This window comes from Cryptomeria japonica, chromosome 8 (genome assembly GCF_030272615.1).
Source record: "Cryptomeria japonica chromosome 8, Sugi_1.0, whole genome shotgun sequence".
Taxonomy (NCBI): domain Eukaryota; kingdom Viridiplantae; phylum Streptophyta; class Pinopsida; order Cupressales; family Cupressaceae; genus Cryptomeria; species Cryptomeria japonica.
This window is the reverse complement of record NC_081412.1, coordinates 530,482,255-530,504,774: the sequence shown is the minus strand read 5'-3', so window position 1 is coordinate 530,504,774 and position 22,520 is coordinate 530,482,255. Positions and strand designations below refer to the sequence as shown.

General features: G+C 35.1%; 1 protein-coding gene across 1 annotated transcript in view; it reads left to right on the top strand.

The window, feature by feature from the left end:
* The window catches only part of LOC131857774 (uncharacterized), a 95,680-nt gene that overhangs the window by 6,529 nt on the left and 66,631 nt on the right, over positions 1-22,520 (top strand). The window contains exon 2 of the mRNA XM_059210489.1: positions 18,763-18,974. Coding sequence (XP_059066472.1) covers positions 18,763-18,974 — 212 coding nt within the window. The remainder of the gene's footprint in view (positions 1-18,762; positions 18,975-22,520) is intronic.

Sequence of the window (22,520 nt, the reverse complement as noted above, 5' to 3'; positions counted from 1 at the left end):
TCAGGAAATTCGATGTGCAAAGGCATGTCATTTTGTAAAGGTGCATTAGCCAATTGATCAACGATGACTTGTCCCTTGATAGCTTTTTGGTCAACATATTCTATGTCAAATTCACTCAGTATCATAACCCATTTGGCTAGTCTCCCTGTCAATGTTGACTTACTCAACAAATATTTGAGAGGATCTATCTTTGCTATTAGTTTCACAGAATGGATCAACATATAATGTTGCAGCTTCTGAGTTGCAAATACAACTGCTAGACATGTCTTTTCGATTGAGGAATAATTTAATATATAGCCAACAAGCATTCTACTTATATAATAAACTGCTCTTTCTTTTCCTTCATCATCATGTTGGGCTAGGAGAGTGCCTAATGATACACTTGTTGCTGAGACATAGAGTAACAATGGTTTCCCTTTGGTTGGTGATATCAGTACTAGAGGACTCATAAGATATTCTTTTATTTGCAAAAAAGTTTCTTCACATTTTATATCCCATTTGAGTGGAACATTTTTATGTAGAAGATGGGTAAATGGAAGGCATCTATCGACCAACTGAGAAACAAATCTCTTGATTGATTGCAATCTTCCTTGTAAAGATCTCAATTGACTTATGTTCTTAGGTGATTCCATCTCCATGATAGCTTTGACTTTTTCAGGATCTAGTTCAATGCCACGAGATGATATAATGTACCCAAGGAGCTTTCCAGAGGTTACCCCAAATGCACATTTCTTTGGATTTAATCTCAATTGATATCTTTCCAGCCTGTCAAAAATCTTGCTTAAAATGTTCAAATGTTCTTGTCTTGTATGAGATTTTGCAAGTATGTCATCGACATAATCTTCCATAAATGTATGTATCATATCATGGAAAATTGTCGTCATAGCCCTTTGATAAGTCGCTCCTACATTCTTAAGCCCAAATGGCATAACATTCCAGCAATATGTTCCCCATGCATAGGTGAAAGCTGTTTTCTCTTGATCTTCAGGTGCAATTCTTATTTGATTATATCCTGAGAAGCCATCCATTAATGAAAACATCTCATGTCCTACTGATAAGTCGACTATGATATGAATGTTTGGTAGCGGCAAATAATCTTTTGGACATGCTTTATTCAGATCTCTGAAATCTGTACAGACTCTTATGCTTTTATCTGGCTTTGACACTAGTACAATACTTGAAACCCATTTTGGATAAGCAACTGGTCTTAGGAAACCCACTTCTAATAGTTTCTTCAACTTGGTTTTTAGAAGAAGAGAAATGTGCGGATGCATCTTTCTTAGCTTCTTCTTAACAGGTTTTTCTTTTAAATCCACATTAAGATGATGCATGATAAGATCTGGACTAAGTCCTAGCATATCTGCATAAGACGAAGAAAAAATACTTTGTCTTTGCGTAAAGAATTCCATGTATTCTTTCCTCTCTTTTTTCTGACAATGAGGTAACAAAATGAAGTATTTTAGGATCCTTTGATGTACCGAAGTTTACTGCTTCTGTTGGTTCTATCAGAATAGTACATCTCTCTTGAAAATATGTAGGAAGAATGTCAAACTTTCCATCTTCTAGCGCATCAAGGAGGTTTTCACCATCAGATACGTCCTTTTTTTTCTCTTTTAATTGATCTAATGTTGCCATAAAATGGTTTTCAACAATAGGTCTCTTTCCTTGTTTTATTTTTCATTTGCGGCTGGAAAGTTTGGCATTCTCCTGACTACGAGAAACATCACTTGATTCTGCAATGGAAGATATATTAGGATGGATGAGTTCAACAATGTTAAGGTACACGACTAAGTCATGATCATTGGAAAAGACATTCAGTTTGGGGTTGTCTAAATTATCCCAATCAATTAGTTCAAGATGAAGAAGGGGTAAATCATAATCACTGCCATCATTAGGTGTTTCAACGTTCATGACATAATGATCATAATTTGGCATAGAATAGGTTTTGTCATAGATTAAATGTTTTTGAGAATTGTCTTTGTCAAGCGTTTCTGAATTAGTCTTAACAAAATCAATATTATCATTTTGTAGTTCACACTCAAGTGGTTCTTCAACTGACGTTTGTCCCTTAAATGAATGGATTATATCAACACACACATATTTAATGCTACAAATTCCTTCTTGATTGACCTCATTTGCATTTTGGAGTTGACATACTTGCGTATATGATAAAGAGGATTCTTTTGCTAGATTTTGTCTCCTTTCAAACTCAACTTCTTCTGGACTAATAGTCAATCCAACTTGACTATCTCTTAATTCTTCTATGGTTCTGCCATATCTGGATACATCTTGTTCCTCTTTTGATGAAAATCTTGTATTTATAGATGCTTGATCTATCCTTGTTTGTGCTTCTTGTGGCATTACTTCTTTCTCTTTGTCATTTTCTTTCCTTTTCACATACGCCTCTTTTCTCTGAATTCTGAGTTTCTCTTGCCTTCTTTCTAACTTCATCTTTTGTTTTGTAATAGACAAGTCTTCTTTCATGATAGCTGCTTGGTCTTCATTATGTTCCTTACTTGATGTAGTAGATAAGACATCTAGACCCCATTCATACTCATTGGAATCTGTCTCTGAATCCTGATCTAAGATTACTCCACTATACCATACTGGAATGTCGTATGGTGCAAAAAGTTCTCTGATTTCTGCCATCTCTATTTTTATTGCTGCTGGAATATCTTGTTCAGATTTTGCATTTGTTTGTATTTTCAGAACTCGTTGACAAGAGTTTTCTTCACCTTTGATGGTAATCTACTCTTCTTTCTTTTCATGTTCTTCTTGCTTCTTTTGTTTATTGATTACTGTTTCGACCGCTTGATGTAGCTTTTCTTGCCAATTTTCTTCTTTAGAAACTGATTTCTTCTTCCATTTGTGCTGTTGATGATTATGTCGCCTTTGTTTGGATTTTAGATATCCCAGCCCAGATTTATCTTCTGTGGATTGTGAGTGCGGACAAATAGGTTCTGAAATACCTTGATGTTGCTTACCAATTGGTTCTTTTCCTTTATATCCCATTTTTTGCATGATTTCATATCCTTTGCCATATTGTTTTATGAGAATATTGACTTCTGCTGCTGTTGCTATAGTTTTATCTTCATCCTTGTACAACCAACTAAGAATGTCTTTGTCTTCATTTTCCTCTTCAAGAGTTCCAACACTAACAAATGTTCCTTTAAACATATGTTTTGATCTTTCTGATGGCATTGATTGAATATCTGTAGGCTTTCCATATGACTTAGGGGAAAGTGGAAAATTATTCAAAGAATACTTTCCCATTCCTTCATCATTTAACTTGAGCTTTTCTTCAAAAGTTTCCCATAACTTTGCTTGAATTTCTTTGGTAGGATATACTGATTCTCTGTTATGTGGAACTCTTGTATCTTGTGTTGGCTTCAAATTATTATAATATTGACTGGAATTTGCAATTATAGTGATCTCTATTCCTTCATGAGGAAATTTCACACATTGATGATATGTAGAAGGAACTGCTTGCATCTTGTGAATCCAGGGTCGTCCTAGAAGAATGTTGTAAGAGAGGTTCAAATCTAAAACCTGACACAATGTATCCCTTTCCATGGGTCCTATTCTTATTGGTAGTACAACAGTTCCTTTAGAAGAACGTTCTGCTTCATCATAAGCCTTGATGGTTATTTTCTTTTTCGGGTCTACTGCATTTTTTGAATATCCCAAAGCTTTTATCAAACTTAATGCACAAATGTTTAAGCCAAATCCTCCATCTTTGAGCACACGTTTGACATGAGTTTTATTAATGGAGACTTCAACATGTAAGGGAGCATTGTGAGGATGCTGTAATGATGCGTCATCATTTTCAGAAAAATGATAAGCAATGAGGAGATACAAGGTGTCCTACCATGTTTTGGAACTGATCTACATCCAAATCTTTTGAAACTGTTGTTTCCACTAAAGCTTTCTCTAAAATTTTCTTATGCATAGGTGAAACCTTAAGAAGTTCCAGAATTGATATTTGAGCAGGTATTCTTTGTAATTGCTCTACTAAATTGTATTGTTGTGAAGTGGATGTTGGGTCTTTTGCTATACTTGGAAAGGTAACTTTTGCTTTGCTTCTCGTGATAACATTGATTGGTTCTAAAGATGAATTATCTTTAACAATGATCACATTTACCACATCATCATATGTATAAGTGTAATTCACTTTGGCTTTTCCTTTGTCATCTTTTAATTGGGATGATTCACCTTTGTCATAATTCGGAAGTGGAGTTTTGAAAGCCAAGTGTGATTCGTTTGTCTTATGGCTATCCACTGTGATGGTTCCATTATCGATTAGATCTTGAATAAGGTGTTTCAATCTCTGACAATCATTTGTTAGGTGTCCTTTATTCTGATGATAATTACAAAAATGATTGTCATTCCACCAATTGGGCTTGACCAGTGGTCCATAATTTCTTGCTTCTGGTAAAACAATCAATTTGTTGGCAAGCAGAATTTTTAGACCTGATTCTAAAGGTTCTCCAATGTTTGTGAATTTCCTCCGAGGATTGGAGAAAAAGGACTTGGCTTTATTATTTTCTGGATTGTTATTGTTCGGGATTTGACTTGATAGATTAAAAATTGGTTGTTGTTGTTGTTGTATGAATTATTGTAAAGTTTTAGTTCTCCTTTCTTTACCATTGTGTTCTCTATTTTCAGACCATTCTCGATCATTTTGGCAAACAAGGGAGGACATTGCATCCTTAGTTGATAACTCATTTCACTGATAAGATTATCAATGAATATGTCCATTTTTTCTTGATCAGGTACATCTCGGGGATACCTATTAAACATGCATTTCCATCGTTGCAAGAAGATCATAAAGGATTCACCATTCTTTTGTTTAACATTGCAAAGATCCAGCATTGTTATTTCATTCCTTATATTGTAGGAGTATTGTGAAATGAATCTATTCACAAGTTCTTCAAAAGATTTGATTCTGGATGGTAATCTTGGAAACCACTGCATTGATTGTCCATTTAGACTCCTAGGAAAAAGACGCATAAGGTAAGTTTCATCATGAGAAAATTCCATGCTCATAGTACAAAACTCCCTAATGTGATCTTGAGGATCAAATTTTCCATCGTATTTGTCATATTTAGGAATCTCACAATGTTGCGGAAATGGTATCATATTCAGATTTTTATCAAAAGGATATGGGAATATATCTTCTAATGAATACTCCTTGGAGCTTGTCCCATTTTACATGTCTTGTATCTGTTGTTGTAGAGTTTGTATTTGTTGAGTAAGGTCTGACAATGTATTATCCACATAGTTTCTCCTTGTTTCTTCATGAGTTCTCTTATCATGACACTCTTTTGTTTTGTCATCCCTTTCTTTCCTTGTTTCTTCATTGCTTTCTTTGTTCACATCTTCGTTATTTGGCTCATTTGTGTTTTGGGTGTTACTTGGCTCCACATCTTGTTTCAAGCTTTCTATGTTAAAGTCTTGTGGTAGTTTAGCTCTAGGTTTTGCCAACATCAAGAGATATTTTTCTTTTTGTTTTGCCAACAATTTTTCCACTAGCTTATCAAATTTGAAATCTTGCTCAAGATCTCTAATGGTGCTAATGACCGCTTCTTTGTCAACAACGGTAAATCCAAAAGTATGGAATACAAGATTATCTTCTTCCTCCATTTGTTGTTGTTTTCTAAGTTGTTCGTATTGGGCTCTAGTCCAAACTGGCATGTGATTATTTCAAAGTTTTTGAAGTTTCCAATGGACCAAGTCAATAGGTGATTATTGGTTTAGGAAGATATGCCTTGTTGATTTTACCTCTATTGTTTGTTCGTTGGGATAAAGCGTCTCTTTGTTGAAAAGCACGTCTTTGCAAAATTTCACCGTCAAACTCTGTACCGCAGCCACGTAAGTAGTGACAAAAACGGTGTAGGAATGTCCTATGTTTTAATAAGATCTTGCGATTGATATACAATAATCTTATTATTTTCTGAGTAGCTTTATAACTGAGTTTTCTTTTCTTAAGGTGATACTTAAAAGTCATATAAGCATTTGACAATTTACAAGTTTGTTTGATTCCAATGTTGATGCAATTCTGGTTTTGATATAACCTAGGTTCAAAATAGGAAAGAGATATCCAAGATTATTGAACCTAGTATAGATTGATCAAGCTTCGTGATAGAGGATTTGATTATCTCGATGAGAGACTTAACAATGGATGTTGATTTTTTTGCACTTAAGATGTTTGAATCAATATCTTGTTGAATGTTGATGTTTATAGAACTTTTTGGGAATAACCTGTTGGATTAGTGACCTAGTTGTTGAGCTAGTTTGAAAATATGTGATGGTATAGAGACAAACCTACTTCAAGAATAATTTTGATACTGACGTTTTGACACTTTGGTTTTGATCTGGTGTTTCAAGTGTTGGAAAGCTTTTGTATTACCCTTTTGATCAAACTTTTCAACAATTTATTGGTTTTTTGCTCACTCTTAGATGATAATTTTCTTCAATTTTTGACCATTTGGAACATGTTATAGACATAGAAGACACAATGTCTAATAAACAAAAAGAACAAGCAAGTACAAATCTTATGGCAGGCTGAGACAATAGTTGTTGAATCTCATGTGAGGTTTCCCCTGAGGCTACGCTTATTCAAAGTGGATATTTAGATGTTTGACCCCACTAGCTCCACCCTCGACACTCACTTCTTCAAGGCAGCCAAGCACCAGTTTCCATGAAAACTCCCCATGGTAAACTTTATATCTCTACTAGGAACCATATGTATGTGAGCCGCTTCAGAGGTCTGACCTCCTGCACCAACAACTAGAAGGATTTTGGCAACTAGTACAAGTGGTTTTTAGTAAAGGCTTCCAGTCATGTGGCCATACATGCGGCACTTTCAGCTCTATAAATACAGAAGGTTCCCAACCTATAAAGGTTATGCTCCATAGGGTTTATGGGGAAACATAGTGTCGGTATGAACTTATCAACACATGTTGTTTGGGACTTTCGTCACAAACATGATTTATTTATAGTGGATTGGAAGGACTCGGTATTAGCCCATTTCCACTTTAGGTCATTCCCCTCTCATTGGCCCCCTCAAGGTAGCTCGGGAAGGCAGACCCTCTAAAGGTTTTAATTGCTTGAAAGTAAAGAAAGCATAAAAGAGTGGGTTTGACTTTTTGGTCACCTAATTAAGGAGAGAGCATATACCTACCACTTTCGAGACACATAATATAAGTGTTCCTTTTAATCCTTTCAAAGCAATTGTTGGCTAAGTCCTATTTGGAGATGTTGCTCCAACAAGCATGGTGTTTATTTTAGCCTTTTTTAAAAGTCTATGTGCAACTATTTTAGAGAAGTTACTAAAAATGCGAGTTGCATGCTGTCAATTCATCCTTTTAGTTAAACTAAATGAATAAGATATGATATGTTACTTTCCAAAATAAGGCTTTTAATTAACTAGATGATGAAATGCATAAAATTTGCTTTAAATACTATCCTGCACATGCATGTTAGTAGTATGAAAAATCTGATTTCTTGGACATTCTGACTTGCAAGAATTTTTTGTCACTTTGTAAACAGAAGTGCTAATCTAACATATGTGCTATCTTCTTGCTCAAAAGCGCCAACCTGTAGGTCAAAAGCACTAACCTAGACTACAAAAGCGCTACTCTGTGGATACAAAAGCGTGATTTCTTTGATAAATGCGCTAACCTAGGACACAAATGCGTGAACCTGTGATGCAAATGCGCAGACTTTAAGATAAAAACGCTAACCTAAGATGCTTATGCACTAATCTATGGTGCAAATGCGCTAACCTAGAATGCAAATGTGCTAACCTAGGATGCAAATGCGCTAACTTATGGAACAAAAGCGCTGTTAGAATTCACACATGTGTGAATCTGCATTACAAATGTGTTAATTTTACTTTTTGTGAGATTTTTAAAGGTATATGCGAGGTCCATGAGCCCCATGGTGGGTGCCAAAATGTGTCAAATTGAATTTCATCCTCAGATTGTTACCTACAATAAGTTAGTTTCACAAAATACAAATGGAAATACTACAGGAAATCCAAATTCAACCAATCAAACTACATGAAGTACATATGAAATAAAGTACTAATATTACTTTCATGGCTTATGTCCCATTGTGTCCTAACTCCACTATTCCTGGTTACAGATGGTGTGCTCTCAGACAATGCACTGATGGCTTCCAAGATGACATATGAAGAATGGATTGATAACTTGTAGTTAACTGATACTATGATACAAAAATACTACATGATTATGCTAAAATGATTATACTAAAATGCTAATTGCTATATGATTATGCTATTACTATTTGCTTCAAGATTAAAACTTACAGATGCAAAAATTAATTTGAAGATTAACTCTCTCTCAACTGAAGCTCTTGATTGTATAGACATTGAGAGGATTAGATGATGTGGCTTAGATCAACGGTCCTGATCAGATCTGCAGATTTGGATGGCTGTGAGCAAAGGTGAAGGTTGAGAGAATGGGGGAAGGAGAAGACAAGTGTCACTCATCTCACCTTGACTGGGTTGCTGACTGAGGGAATCTAGGGATGGTTGGAGGAAATTTAGGCATGATAGGACAAGTGGACTCAAGTCCTTCCTAAGATGTAGGCGGGTGTTGGAGAGAATATAGTAAATGGTTATGAAATATGTGTACGTACACAATTTTCATTAAGTTTGGAAGTTGGAGATAAATGACGAATTAATATTTAAGAAATATTAATTTCTTTAGCCACATGTTGGATGAGTCGGCAAAGGGAAGATGAAGTGGAGATGGAAGGTGAGTTGGAAAAGGGATTTAAATAATTTAGAAATTATTTAATATTTTAGACTATAGGATAGGAGAATAACTATTAAATATTAGATATTTAATTATTTGGAGAAGATAATTAAATATTAGATATTTAATTAACTTGGTTAAAAGGATAATTAAATATTAGATATTTAATTAATTAGAGGAATATGATAGATGAATTAATTAATAGAAAGACACGAAAATGAATTAAATAAATTAATCTTTTCAAATTAACTATTTAATAGAAGAAAAATCATTAAATAAATATAAAATATTTATTTAATCGCTCATAGCCATTTTTATGTGTATACATTTTCTACTTGCATTATTTCTAAAGCCCCGATTGATAAGATGATTGAAAAACATATATAACTTTCAAATGGTTTCACATTAATTGAATTTGAAAGATGTGTTATACTCTATGCTTCACAAATTATAGGCTAATAAAATTTAAATTTCGTAAATTTTTAACTAAGTTAGTGTGGCTAGACAAATAGTTTTTATTTTTAAAAAGTCTTAATATATAATTCATAACTATTTATTTACTTGCACACAAATTTTAAAAAATAAAATGCATCACATTCAAGCATGTGTCCTCTAGGCATATTGAAAGTTTTGATTTTTTGTTTTTAATTTTTTTCTTGTAATTAGGTTGGTCAGACATTCATCTACATTTAATTTTTTTTCAAAACTTTGGTAGTACTACATTAAAATTTTAAATTCTCACATAATAGATTTAAAAAAAAAAACAAAAAAAAACTAGTAGCCAACAAACTATTTTCAATTTAGTACAAATATATTTTTCAAGTTATGTTAATAACCTATGCATATTTTTATGTGAATTTGCCTTCTTTGTTTTTTTGAATTTTCATTGCCACTTGAGACAAAGAGTGAGAGAATGTGAATAAAACACTAGTTGAAAGTTATAATTGGTATGATTAGAGATATACATAATGTAGCATGCTCAAATACACCATTGCTAAATAGGAAATAAGGACGATCACGAATCCTTAACTATCTAAGCAATTCAAACATTAAACCAATGGAATAAATGCAAAATGGAATTAAACTAGGCAATATGAAACTCCCTATTATGCATCGTGGCTTCCATTGTCCTTCTTCTCTCTGTGGTATGATGGCTCTAAGATATTGCATTGGCAACCTGCAATTGACACAAAGATTTGAAGTTCATGATCTAGAGGCACTGTGAGGATTGAATGCTCAATTTATAGATTTTTGGAGAAGATTGATTGAAAGGTGGAACAAAATGATCAAGAGGTGGAACTGAGGTGAGCTCACATGCTAATTGATAGTTGAACTACTGACTTGGAGGTGAAACAAAATAGATTGAATAGATTAAAGGAGTCAAATGATTGAGGAAAAGCTAACCAAAGGAAGAAAAAGAATGATCGGAGGAAATAAAGAAGATGACCAAGAGAACTAGAAGATGAAAATAGAGATTGGAGAGATAAATGATTTAATTAATTAATTGATTCAATTAATTAATTTAGCATGTGCTTGCACTTTGACTTAGATTTTCAATTTAATCTTTGCATGATATTTATTCAAATAATTGAATTTATTTAAATTCAATTTAGTATTTGAATATATTTAGAACTTGACTTTAATTTTCAATTTAGTTTTTGAAATCATGCACATGTATTTGAATTTGGAAGAAATTAGAAGAATATGAAATTAAATGAAATTAGAATTTGGGGATTTGGAATTGACAAATTAATTAGTTAATTAAATAGTTTCTAAATTTTCTTGATTTTTTGCCTGTTTTTCGCTATTTTCCAAAAAAAATTTGTGATCAATTTTTCCTTTGCATCACACATTAGCATATCAATTTTCATGCATTCGCCTTAACTGTACCGCCATCGCTCATAGCATTACGCATTAGTGTAGAATGTACCGCATTTGTTCATATCATCACACATAAGTGTTTAATGTTACGCATGTGCTTATATCATTACACATTAGCTGTAAATGGTACGCAAAAGCTATAAGTGTACTCCATTAGTAGTAACTATCACAAATTTGTTGTATGTGTAAATTTTTGTCATGCATCTAATTTTTTTAAAAATTTTTAGTGATTTGATATATGATACTTTCAATATTTTCTCGTTGCAGGAGAACATTGGAGTGCTATACTACTGACAGAGTAGACCCAATGGACTTGATCTTTGTGCTGACTTACTTGATGAGGAGATTGAGCATATTCGGGTTAGGATTAATGACAGTCCCAAAGATACTAAGAGAGGGGGGGGGTGAATCAGTATCTAACCGGTTAGCAAAATATTTAACCTTATTAAAAACTTTGCATCCAAAAATAGTGTACCAGTAAATAAAAATTAATGCAGTAAATAGGAACAATAAAGACAACATAGAAAACACACCATAACACAAGATGTATAACAAGGAAACCCAGTGTGGGAAAAACTTTGATGGGATTTGTGACCCACAATATTCACTCACTGGCCAATGAATAAATATTACTTACAATGAGGGGCCTGCACATGCAGGAAGGCCAACTGCCTAGAGCTCACTGCTCAATAAGAGTCACACTAACTATAAAAGTGGATTATGAAATCCAATACAATGTACTGCTTCAAATCAACATCAACTATGCCAGATTCAGTACCGGTTTAAGATCATTCAATAACCAAAACCTTTGCTGTCAACTATATCTCCTTATACAAAATATGATCCATATATTCTCTCCATGCATACTATCTTACTACACAAAATGACCTATAAGATCTCATACATATATATGAGTCTTTTACAATATGCCATGTCAGCTTTACAAAAGATAATTACATTTGAATACAATAAACAAAAATTTATTCTCTGTCGGTTGGGGTGCCAGTATGCATTGTTGTCGCTACCAGTGAAGTGTCTATCGGTGTATGTAGATGTCTATGCCGGTGTCGGTGCCTGCCGGTGGCTTTACTAGATGAGTGCCAGAAGGTTGCCAGATGGTTGCCATTAATGACAACACCAACTATTCTCATAAGAGTGTAGAATGCCAACAATCTCCCCCTTTGGCATTGGTGGCAACACTCATGAGAAAAATCCAAAAACTGTTTCCAAAAATTGAAGTCCAAAAAGTTACCAAAAAGATATGCTCCCCCTGAGTAGATGATCTCCTCTGATTAATTATTTTTCTCTGTCCACTACTCCCCCTTTGACATCAATGACAAAGGTTATCAAAAATTGTCAAACGAGTGCAAAAATTTTACCTTAAAGTTTGTAACCGGTTGGTTACAATCTGGAATATATCTGCCAAAACCAAATTTAGACTCTGCATGAATCTGTTGTTGTCATTCAGGGTTGCCTCAGTTTGTTGGATTGTGTCGGTGAGATGATGTATGTTCTCTTCCGGTGACCTTTCTCCTTGAAGTAATACCTTAGAGATTTCATTTCTCAGAGAGATTAGATTGTCCAACTTAGGACCAAGTTTATACTTAAGTTCTCTGGCATTAGCCTTAATCCTTGCCTTCTCTTTCTCAAATTTCTCCAATTTCTCCTCAAAACCTTCTATTTCTTGCTCAATAACTAATATAGGTTCGGATGAACCAATTATGTTATCAGCTATGTCATCTATTTCTTTCTGTACTCTGCTTATTTCCTTTTCTATGTCCTGTGTCAAAAGATGTGATTTGCATGTTTTTTTGTACAGTTCTTTGTATTCCAAAATTGTAGTGTTCAGTGCCGGTAAAAGTATATTCATGTGTTCTGTGCACTTCTTTATTGTATCCTCAAAGAATTTATCCTTCTCCTTTTCAACTTTCTCTTTGAAGGTGTCCTCATTCACCTTATCAACCGTTATTACATTTTCGGTAATAAATTTGGATAATGTGTCCAATTTACCTAAAGAATCCTTTACATGATCTATGTTACATTTCGGTGCAATCAATTTAAGAATTGGTATGGTGTCATCAATTGCCTTGTAAGACAATGCATTACAGTCAGTTATCTTCTTGATACAGTCTAGGAGGACCTCTATTACATTAGTAGGTCTAAATTCACTTGATGAAGTACCAGATGTCTGACCAACTACCTTAATTACCTCTGTGCTTCCAACATTTGTAACCATTTTGCTTGTGTTAACCTCCGATGGATCAGTCTGAGTTTGTATTTCAACTAGTAAAGGTTTGTCTAATTGCTTAGACATCTCAGTTATTAACAGTTTCACTACCTCAATATGTACCTTTTCTTCTGTCAATTTCTTTGTGTGCTCAACTATCGGCAACTGAGTCTCAATAGGTTTCTCTGTGCCAGTATCTATACTTTCAGTATTCTTCCCAGTGTCCAATGGTTGCTCTGTTTGTAATGTTTTCTTTGTTGGGATCTCAACCTCAACAATCTCTAATGGTTTATCAGCAATGTTGCCACTGTCAACATTATCATCCTTAGCCTCTGTATCATCCTTATCCACAACAATATTTACTTCCTGAGTATCCACATTCATGGTGGATAGTATTTTAGATTCAGGATTAGTGTTGTCATGTGTGATACTTTCATTTTCAGTAACCGGTGGATCAACAATATGTACCCGTGCAATATTTAAAGGTGGTGGCAAGTTATCAGTTATCTTGATGTTCGGTATTCCACCAACTTTACCTTTCCCTTTATCCTTATCCTTCTGATAAAATTTGAATGTTTTCTTTGGTCGGTTCAATTCCTCTAGTTTTTCTTTTTTCACAAAAAAGATATCCCATTTATCAGCAATTTCCTCTACAATCTCATTTACTCTATCTGTCATCAAACTTACTTGCTAGTGACCACTAGCAAAAATGGATCTGTTAGCCTCACAAATCAGGTAATCAATCTCCTCTTTTGAGTTAACTGGATGTACAACTAGAAGTTTTTCAACTTTTAGTTTCTTGTCCAATTCCATCACTGCAATCCTGTTGGCATCTAATCTTCTATATAGTTCATTGGGCAAATCATCCACTACTTCAATTAAAACTTTCTTGTATATATCCAGATGTAAAATTATATAGTTTTCAATGCTTTCCTTTTCTGAATCATTGAATGTGTTATACAATTTGCTCACATTAGCCAAATTGCCATCATCAGTTATTTCATTTAAAAAATTATCTAATGAGGGTATGACCAATTTCTATTTCTTCTTGGGAGTTAGTTTCTTAGCTGGTTGCCTTACTGCCTATTGTTTCTTCCTTAAGGTCCTTGTCCTTTTGGGTGGAGGAGAGGGTACCGATGAAGGTTTTCTCTTCCTTTCAACTCTTTTGAATTCAGCTGGTATCTCATTGTCAGAAGATGTGCCAACTGGTGAAATGTGTGCCTTCGGTTGCATTCCTTCCAGCTCACTAACCATTATACTAGTAATGTTCATAACATTTTATTTGATTTCCTTTACCTATTTTGATGCATCTCTTATATATTTCTCTCTTTTCTTCCTTTGCTTCATTGTTTTCACATTACTTTCAATTGTTTCAGCACTACCAAAAACTTCTTCTGTTGGTTCTCTTGGTGCATCTAACAAAGCTTTTGCATAAGTCTCAATTATGTTGAGATCTACCTCATAGCCCATTTATGTTACCCATATAGTCCTAGGAAGTACAACTTCCATCCATGTTTCATCCTTCTTGATTATAAAATAGATTTCTTTATCATATTTGTCCACTACACTTTGCGGTAGTCTTTCTCTAGTTTTCATTTTGGCTTGAAAAGTTTTGAAATATTCAGTTATATTGCCGTCCTTAGCAGTACCCATGTTGGTGAAAGCTTCCTGTAATTGTTTTCCTACCGGTATGTCATATCCAAAGTCTTTATGTCCTATACCGGGGATTTCCTTTGTGAAGTACAACATTAAGCATACTAAGAGATTACCAAAGCAAAATGTCCCTTTCTTGTCTCCTTTAATCTTTTTCAAATTATCTATGAGTTCATCTTTCCACCATTCACACACATCTATTTTTGCATTTTTGTTAACCATTTCATAAGCACTATTAATGCAAAGACTAGAAACTGAATTAAGTCTATTTGCATGAGTAGTCTTGTAACCTAAAACCATACTTATGAATCTCAGATTGATGTTCTTGATGTTATTCACTCTTAGTGATCTACTGTCTGATGTTGCTCCAGTTAGGGTCATTACTTTATTGTTAGGAACTTTCTTTGTTTTGTCTGGTCTACTGCCGATTGAGGGTAAACCTGTTACTACCCTAATTGCTTGCCGGGTAAATTTGCAGACAAGGTCTAACCATAGAAATTCTCCATGTGCCCTACTTAGGACAATTCTCACTACTTCTTCCAGAAATTCAAGGATATTCAATATTTCAACAAAACCTAAAGTCTCCACAATTTTGTGCTCGGGTTTAACAATGCCATTTTCATCACAAATTACGGTTTTAAACATTTTCAGCAATTCCTCAGAACCTAATTCTTCAATGTTGAATATATATCCTAGGATATTCAGCATAAGCTATACCTTTAGGAATATTCAAAAATGCTCCTATGGAATCATCTTTCTTAGCTACTTCTTGAACATGGGTCTAGGACATTTTACGTTTTCCACAATAGTAGGGTTCACAATAAATTTGGGAGCAGAAGAAGAAGCCATTTGAAAAATACCTTTAGCTGCCTGATAATGTCTGAATGCTTGAAAGAAATTGCTTCACACCTTTGCCTTGAATGCCTTTGCTCATATTTCGTGCTCTCTGATAATTTGAATGCTCAGTGAATAAAAAATGAGGGAAAAACCGATGATTTATAATAAAATTTCTCTCAACAACCACATTAAATGCTCGTCAGTTAAGTGAAAACTTAACACATCTGTCGGTAAAGAAGAATCTATCTTCTCACCATCAACTAGGGGTAATCTGCATGATATTCAATTTGCTGCAATACCCCCAAAGGGTTACTTCTTAGTTGGATGAAGAATCTCCTACCGGTGGAGGAGTACTCTGTTCTACCGATGAGGAAATAGTCTCATCAACATTCTGATCTGTCTTCCTAATCCATTGTTTTAAAAATTCTTTCTTTACCTCATCTACCTTTTCTTTGCCTCTCAAGCTGGGTCCTTTATTATTTGTTGGTGAAGTCTTGCTTCTAAAACATTTTGCAATACGTCCAATTTTGTTACAAGCATAACAAGTCACATTATTCTTCTGAATAGCTTTTCCATATCCTATGTCGTTTGTGTTATGCATTGATTAGGTAAGTGCCCAAATCTTCCACAAACATAACATTACACATTCATTCTGCAGTTTTTTGAATTATGACCAACTTTGTTGCATTTGGAACATTGACGGGTGGGTGCATTAATGTTCTGATTGTTTCTGAATCTACACTAATTTTCTCTATGACCATACTTGTTATAGTTAAAGTATTTCCCATTGAATTTATAAGCACTAGGTTGTCTTACCGGTTTACTGTGATCATGATTGTTTGCAGTACCGAAACTTGATCCAACTTCAAATCCAAGTACATTAGTATCTCCATTAGGTTTTTGACTTTTCAGCATGTTATCAAATTCTTCTGAGCTTTTCTTGAATTTCTCTTTGTGTTGATTTGTAGTAGCCAACTCATTTTCTAGCATTCCCTTTTGTCTCATGAGTTCAATTTTATCATGTTGCATGTGAATCAAATCTGTCTTCAACATATCATTTTCATGACCGAGTCTTAGATTTTTGTTTCCAGCATCATTGAGTCTCCTAGTCAAGTCATCTTCATTCTTCTTCCTATCTTCAATGTCTTTACAAAACCTCATAGTCATATCTTGCATTTCATTCTTCATATTACTATTTTCTTGTCTCAATTTGTTCACAAGTTCATTAAGAGTTTCCTTTTCATCATTATCACTCTGCATCTTCTCATGAAGTTCTTTTCTTTTATTTTGAGCTATAGTAAGATTCTCATGAAGTCCTTGAATGAATTCCTCTGCAATCCTTAGATCATCTTCAAGTTTGATATTCTTCAACTTCTCTACATCATAGTCTACAAGAGCTCCTTCCAATTGTTTTCTTAAGTTCTCCATCTGTACCAGTGTTAGAATTTTCCTCAAGTTGTTAGGCTTTTGAAAATGGAGGACCAAGCTCTAATACCAATTGTTAGGATTAATGATAGTCCCAAAGATATTGAGAGGGGGGGGGGGGTTGAATTAGTATCTAACCGGTTAGCAGAATATTTAACTTTATTAAAAACTTTGCATCCCATAACAGTGTACCGGTAAATAAGAATTAATGCAGTAAACAAGAACAATAAAGACAACATAGAAAACATACCATAACACAAGATGTTTAACAAGGAAACCTGGCATGGGAAAAACCTCGGTGGGATTTATGACCCATAATATTCACTCACTGGCCAATGAATAAATATTACTTACAATGAGGGGCTTGCACATGCAGGAAGGCCAACTGCCTAGAGCTCACTTCTCAATAAGAGTCACACTGACTACAAAAGTGGATTATGAAATCCAATACAATGTACTGCTTCAAATCAGAATCAACTATGCCAGGTTCAGTACCGGTTTAAGCTCATTCTATAACCAAAACCTTCGCTGGCAACTATATCTCCTTATACAAAATATTATCCATATATTCTCTCCATGCATACTATCTTACTACACAAAATGACCTATAAGATCTCATACATATATATGAGTCTTTTACAATATGCCATGTCAGCTTTACAAAAGATAATTACATTTGAATACAATAAACAAAAGTTTATTCTCTATCAACTGGGGTGCCGGTATGCATTGTTGCCGCTACCGGTGAAGTGTCTATCGGTGTATATAGATGTCTATGCTGGTGCATGCCAGTGGCTTTACTAGATGAGTGCCATAAGGTTGTCAGATGGTTACCATCAATGACAACACCAACTATTCTCATAAGATTGTAGAATGCCAAATTCGACAACTCGGTTTATATCATGTATTACACTTACCAAAGGTTACAGCCAACAGGGCCATGATTACAAATTTGATAGAGCAGTGGCATTCTGAGACTTGTTCATTCCATCTTCTGACTAAGGAGGCATCCATTACCTTAGAGGATGTATTGCGTATACTGTGTATTCCGATTCATGGTGAGAGAGTTGTGTACAACCATGACAATGTCATTGCTAGATTGTGTGCACTATTCGAGTGTGAGATAGATTTGTAGATCAGTGGCCGATATGACATCCCTTGGGCCCGGTTAGATTATGATGACATGACTATTGTACTATGCAGTGTTGTTAGCGGTTTATTGATACCTGACAGATGAGGTCACAGATTTCCAGTGGGATGGGGTAGAGTGCTCCATGATATAATTGTTCATCGATGAGTATATGCGTGGGGTCCATGTCGACTGGCCATGTTGTATTATCAGATGCATGGGATTGTACATCTTGGATATCGATCTATTAGTTGTGGTGTGACACTGCTTTAGACTTGGGAATGGGAGCATATTTCTATTTCAAGACCTATCATTCATGTTGATTTGCAACCTAGTGAGCCTTATGCTTTTAGGTACACAACAAGTATCAGACACAGGGGTTCAGGTAACACCTTGTATTGGAGACATCAGTTTGACATACTACAACATTTTGTTTAGAGACCATACTTAGATTGCCCCAGTAGGGCGGATGACATAGTACACTTGCCTTTTTGTTGATAACAGAGGTATCTGATCAGTAGGAATTTTGAGATGCAATGAATTATAGAGATGTATCTCCTAGGTCGAGTATTAAGACAGTTTGGAGAGGTATAGGTGACACCAGTTGTTACTGCTTACTTTGCTTGTGTATCTCAGGAGGTATTTGATTGGGGGTGTGCATACAACCGCATGTTGCTTCTGCTGAGTTTGATGCTCTTCAGCCATTACTCTGGGGTTGGGGTAGAGGTGCAACGAATCCAGGGACGACGCCAAAGTATGATGCATGGTTTGCTGGACATAGGCCAATTCCACTTATTGATCCTTCTGTTCCAATTACAACACAATAGATTCGCTATCCTAGGCCAAGATTGAGGCTAGAGTTGTGGGAGAGAGCCAAAGGAGGAGGGGGAGGTGGTGGAGGAGATTATGGAGGTGGAGGAGCGGAAGGTGTAGAGGAGGGAGAAGATGAGATAGGAGATGAGGGAGGTGGAGACGAGGATGTAGACATTGGTGGGGACACCAAGTCTATCAATAGTGGGGATATCGATGATTCTTCAGAGTCATTGAGCAATGAGGATGGAGATGATGATGATGATGATAATGATGATATGCTAGAGCTAGAGGATGTCCTTGCTGCAGAGGGTGGGAGAGGATAGGTGGGCGATGAGGACGATCCATAGATTCTTGGAGTGCAGATTCAGAGCTTGGAGGAGGAGGTCACTGGACAAGATGTCGAGTGAGAGGCCTACCATGCAGACTACAGTGCTTTAGAGGCTGTGAGAGATCATCTCCAGAGGGAGAGAAACGGTGCAATTAGGAGAACTCGGATTACCATGGATGCATAGGATCAGCTATTCGGACTAGCAACAGAGGCATGCGACTAGGCAGATAGATAGTTTGTTGTTGCACAAGAGGCTATTTATTATCATCAGGCTTATGAGAGAGCTATCCTTGAGGGTCAAAGAGAGCCTAGTTACAGTGCCTTCATGGGGAGGAGATCGAGTTGATCTACTTCTCGACGGACTAACAGTGGTGGTGTTATGGGACCACCTCGACATCTTGGGATAGGACCTAGTGGACAGGATCTTGCTGACAGAGGCAGTGTTGGTTGAGACATTTTTGATCATGTTATCTAAGCCTTTGGGTTTGTTTATTGTATTCGTACAAATTATCATTTTGGAGTTATATATATATATATATATATATATATATATATATATATGATATGCAGTTTTTGGCAGTGATCTATTTATATTTTGCTTTATATGTATGCTTGTATGATGCTATGAGTTATATGATGTATGTCTATTTGAGTCTATATGATTCACGAATGCAACAGTTTTTATATGTATGTATCAATGATTCTAATGAATGCAATGAAATCTATTTGAATGTATCAATGAATGTTTATGAATGCAATGGTATCTATATGAATGCAATGAAATCTATTTGAATGAAATGGAATTTTTTTTGTTTTTGTATGAATGCGAGAACAAATTTTTAACTCTGATGCATTGTGAAGAAATGTTAGTAAGATAATAGAGAGAAGAGATTGATGATAGAAAAATGCTAGAAAGAATGCGATTTAGAGAGAAAATGAGAAATCAACAAACTGCCCAAAAAATACATGAGATGAGAATGAAATTGAAAGAATCACGAACTTGTGTCATATATTTTATTTGTGCAACGTATATTCATCACTGAGCCTTATTATTGAACAATGAAGCTTAGCACATTAGGGTATAAGAAACCAAGATGCAAGATATCTCATTGTAGAAACAAACATGTAGCAGACAAGGAGTGAACCCTCCATTCTAGGAATTACACTAGGGGTTGAGGTATGCGTGGCATCCAATAGCTGAATGCTCCTATCATAGACACCCACTAGAGAAATTTCCCTAGAATTTCATCGGTTCACACCACAAACAACAAACAAAGAAAAAAGATAATGCCCATCATAGCTCCTCGAGTCACTTGTGGACATCCCTAAGTAGCATAGGAACATAATCTGTCACCAAATGATAAAAGATAAAGACTGACCCAGACAAAATTCAGCAGTTATATTGACCTTGTGCCTTTGTTCTTAGTTGTTTGATGTGATGGTTGATAATGTCTATCTTAGAAAGTTGTGGACCCCATTTAAGACTGACTTGTCTGATTTCGAGTGTATCCTCTTCTATTTAAGACAAGATAATGACCACTTTGATATGGATATGATACGATTGATAAGACAAGTTGATTAGTTGATTGCAGATATTTGACTAGATAGTCGTATCCTTTGTTGACCTCATGTGAAGCGTTTGTTGGATATGCTAGGGTATTTTTTTCTTGCGAGACATTTTATTGCATGTTTTTCTGATTGATTGATTTTCGATTTTTAATTCTTTTCCAAAAGCTTTTTCACTCTTTTTGGATTATGTGGATTGATATTTGAATGTTTTTGGATGATTTTTTCAGGATATTATATGGATGTTTTTGGTATTTTTTCAGGATTGTATTTGAATGTTTTTGGATTTTGAGTTTTTCAATGTTTTTGGATTTTAAGTTTTCCAATGTTTTTGGATTTTGTCAGGACTTTATATGATTTTTTAAAGGATTTTTTCAAGAGTTTTTACGATTTTTAGGATTTTTTCAGTTATGCCCCTAGTGTGCAGACTTGTATGACATGATGATCTGTAGAATGCATGTGGAGATAATGAATTTTTGACATGACCTATGTTAATGCAATATGCGTGATGGAGATGCATTTCCTATTCTAACAAGGTTGACTGTGTTTATTGTATCATTTGTAATATGCTAATTGAAATGGAGGTGCAAATCATTTCATAGATAAGTGGTCAATCGATCTCTAAGGCCCTTTGGAACATTCAACTCAACACACTTAGTGACTAGGATTTACAAATGGAGATGCAGAAAACTTCCCCATTGGTTCTTGAAACTTTGATCTTCTTTTGCCCATGTGTGTGCAGATGAGTTAATTCCCGCTCTTGTGTTCACTAAAGATCCTTAGCATCCTATATGACTAGCTACATGGATTATCCTAACTTCAAGCATCCTGAATAGAGCCTCGCTACCAGCAATCTTTTAGAGCTTCGACAAGGTTATAGACTGTAATTTATCAAATATTGCTCCATTGCCAGTAGGCGTCTATAACCCTGATGGAGTTACTTTCATGTTCCCATAGTCAACTTTTTATCGCATTTGTATACATGATATTTCAGTTATATATCATTACTCTTTTGCTTTGAGAGGGATATTTGGCATAGATGTTTTTCTTTTTTATTTTCTTGTCTTGACTTGTAAGTAATGAAACCTACTTGGGTGTGATAATTACAGTGACGTTGAAGTAGAATTTTAGATTTTTCACTAGTCATATGATCAACTAGGTGTCTAGAATGAATTAGAGATCTTCTTAATATGCTTGAGATATAGCAATTGATAGATTTGGGTTAACAAGTCTCAAATAGTGAAATCACTACCCAACCATAAGTAAAGCATCGTCACAGGGTAATGTTGAAAATGAATGACCTTAGAACACCAAAGAATTCATGTCTGAATATCTAAGAAAGGAGATGACCCTTGCTTCTCTTGAATGCAAACAAATGATAAACTTGAACAGTTGCCTTGTTTTATTGGTGCTGCTATATGAAAATGCATAAACTTTGAGAATACGGTGTATTTAAAAAGAAACTATAGGTAATGCAATGTGGAAAGTAAAACCTAAACTAACCCAACCCTTAGGTATAATATCATTTAAGGTGCATGTTGTTCATAGGCTCATAGAGTGGATCTCCCTCCATGGTAGCCAAATTATATGCTCCATTGCCTATAACCCTTGTTATGTCGAAAGGACCTAGCCAGTTAGGTTTGAATTTCCCTGGCTTTTATCGTTCCGCTAGGTTCCTTTGATTCTCTTTAAGAACTAGATCTCCCACTTCAAAAGTTCATGGGCGGACGCATTTATTATAACTTCATCTCAGTCTGTTTTGATAACCATGTAGATGATTGGACATTGTTTGTCTTTTTTCATCAAGCGTTTGTAGTTCTTGTAACTTTACTACTTGGTAGTCTTCCTCTGATATGATGTTCTGTAAGGAGACTCTTA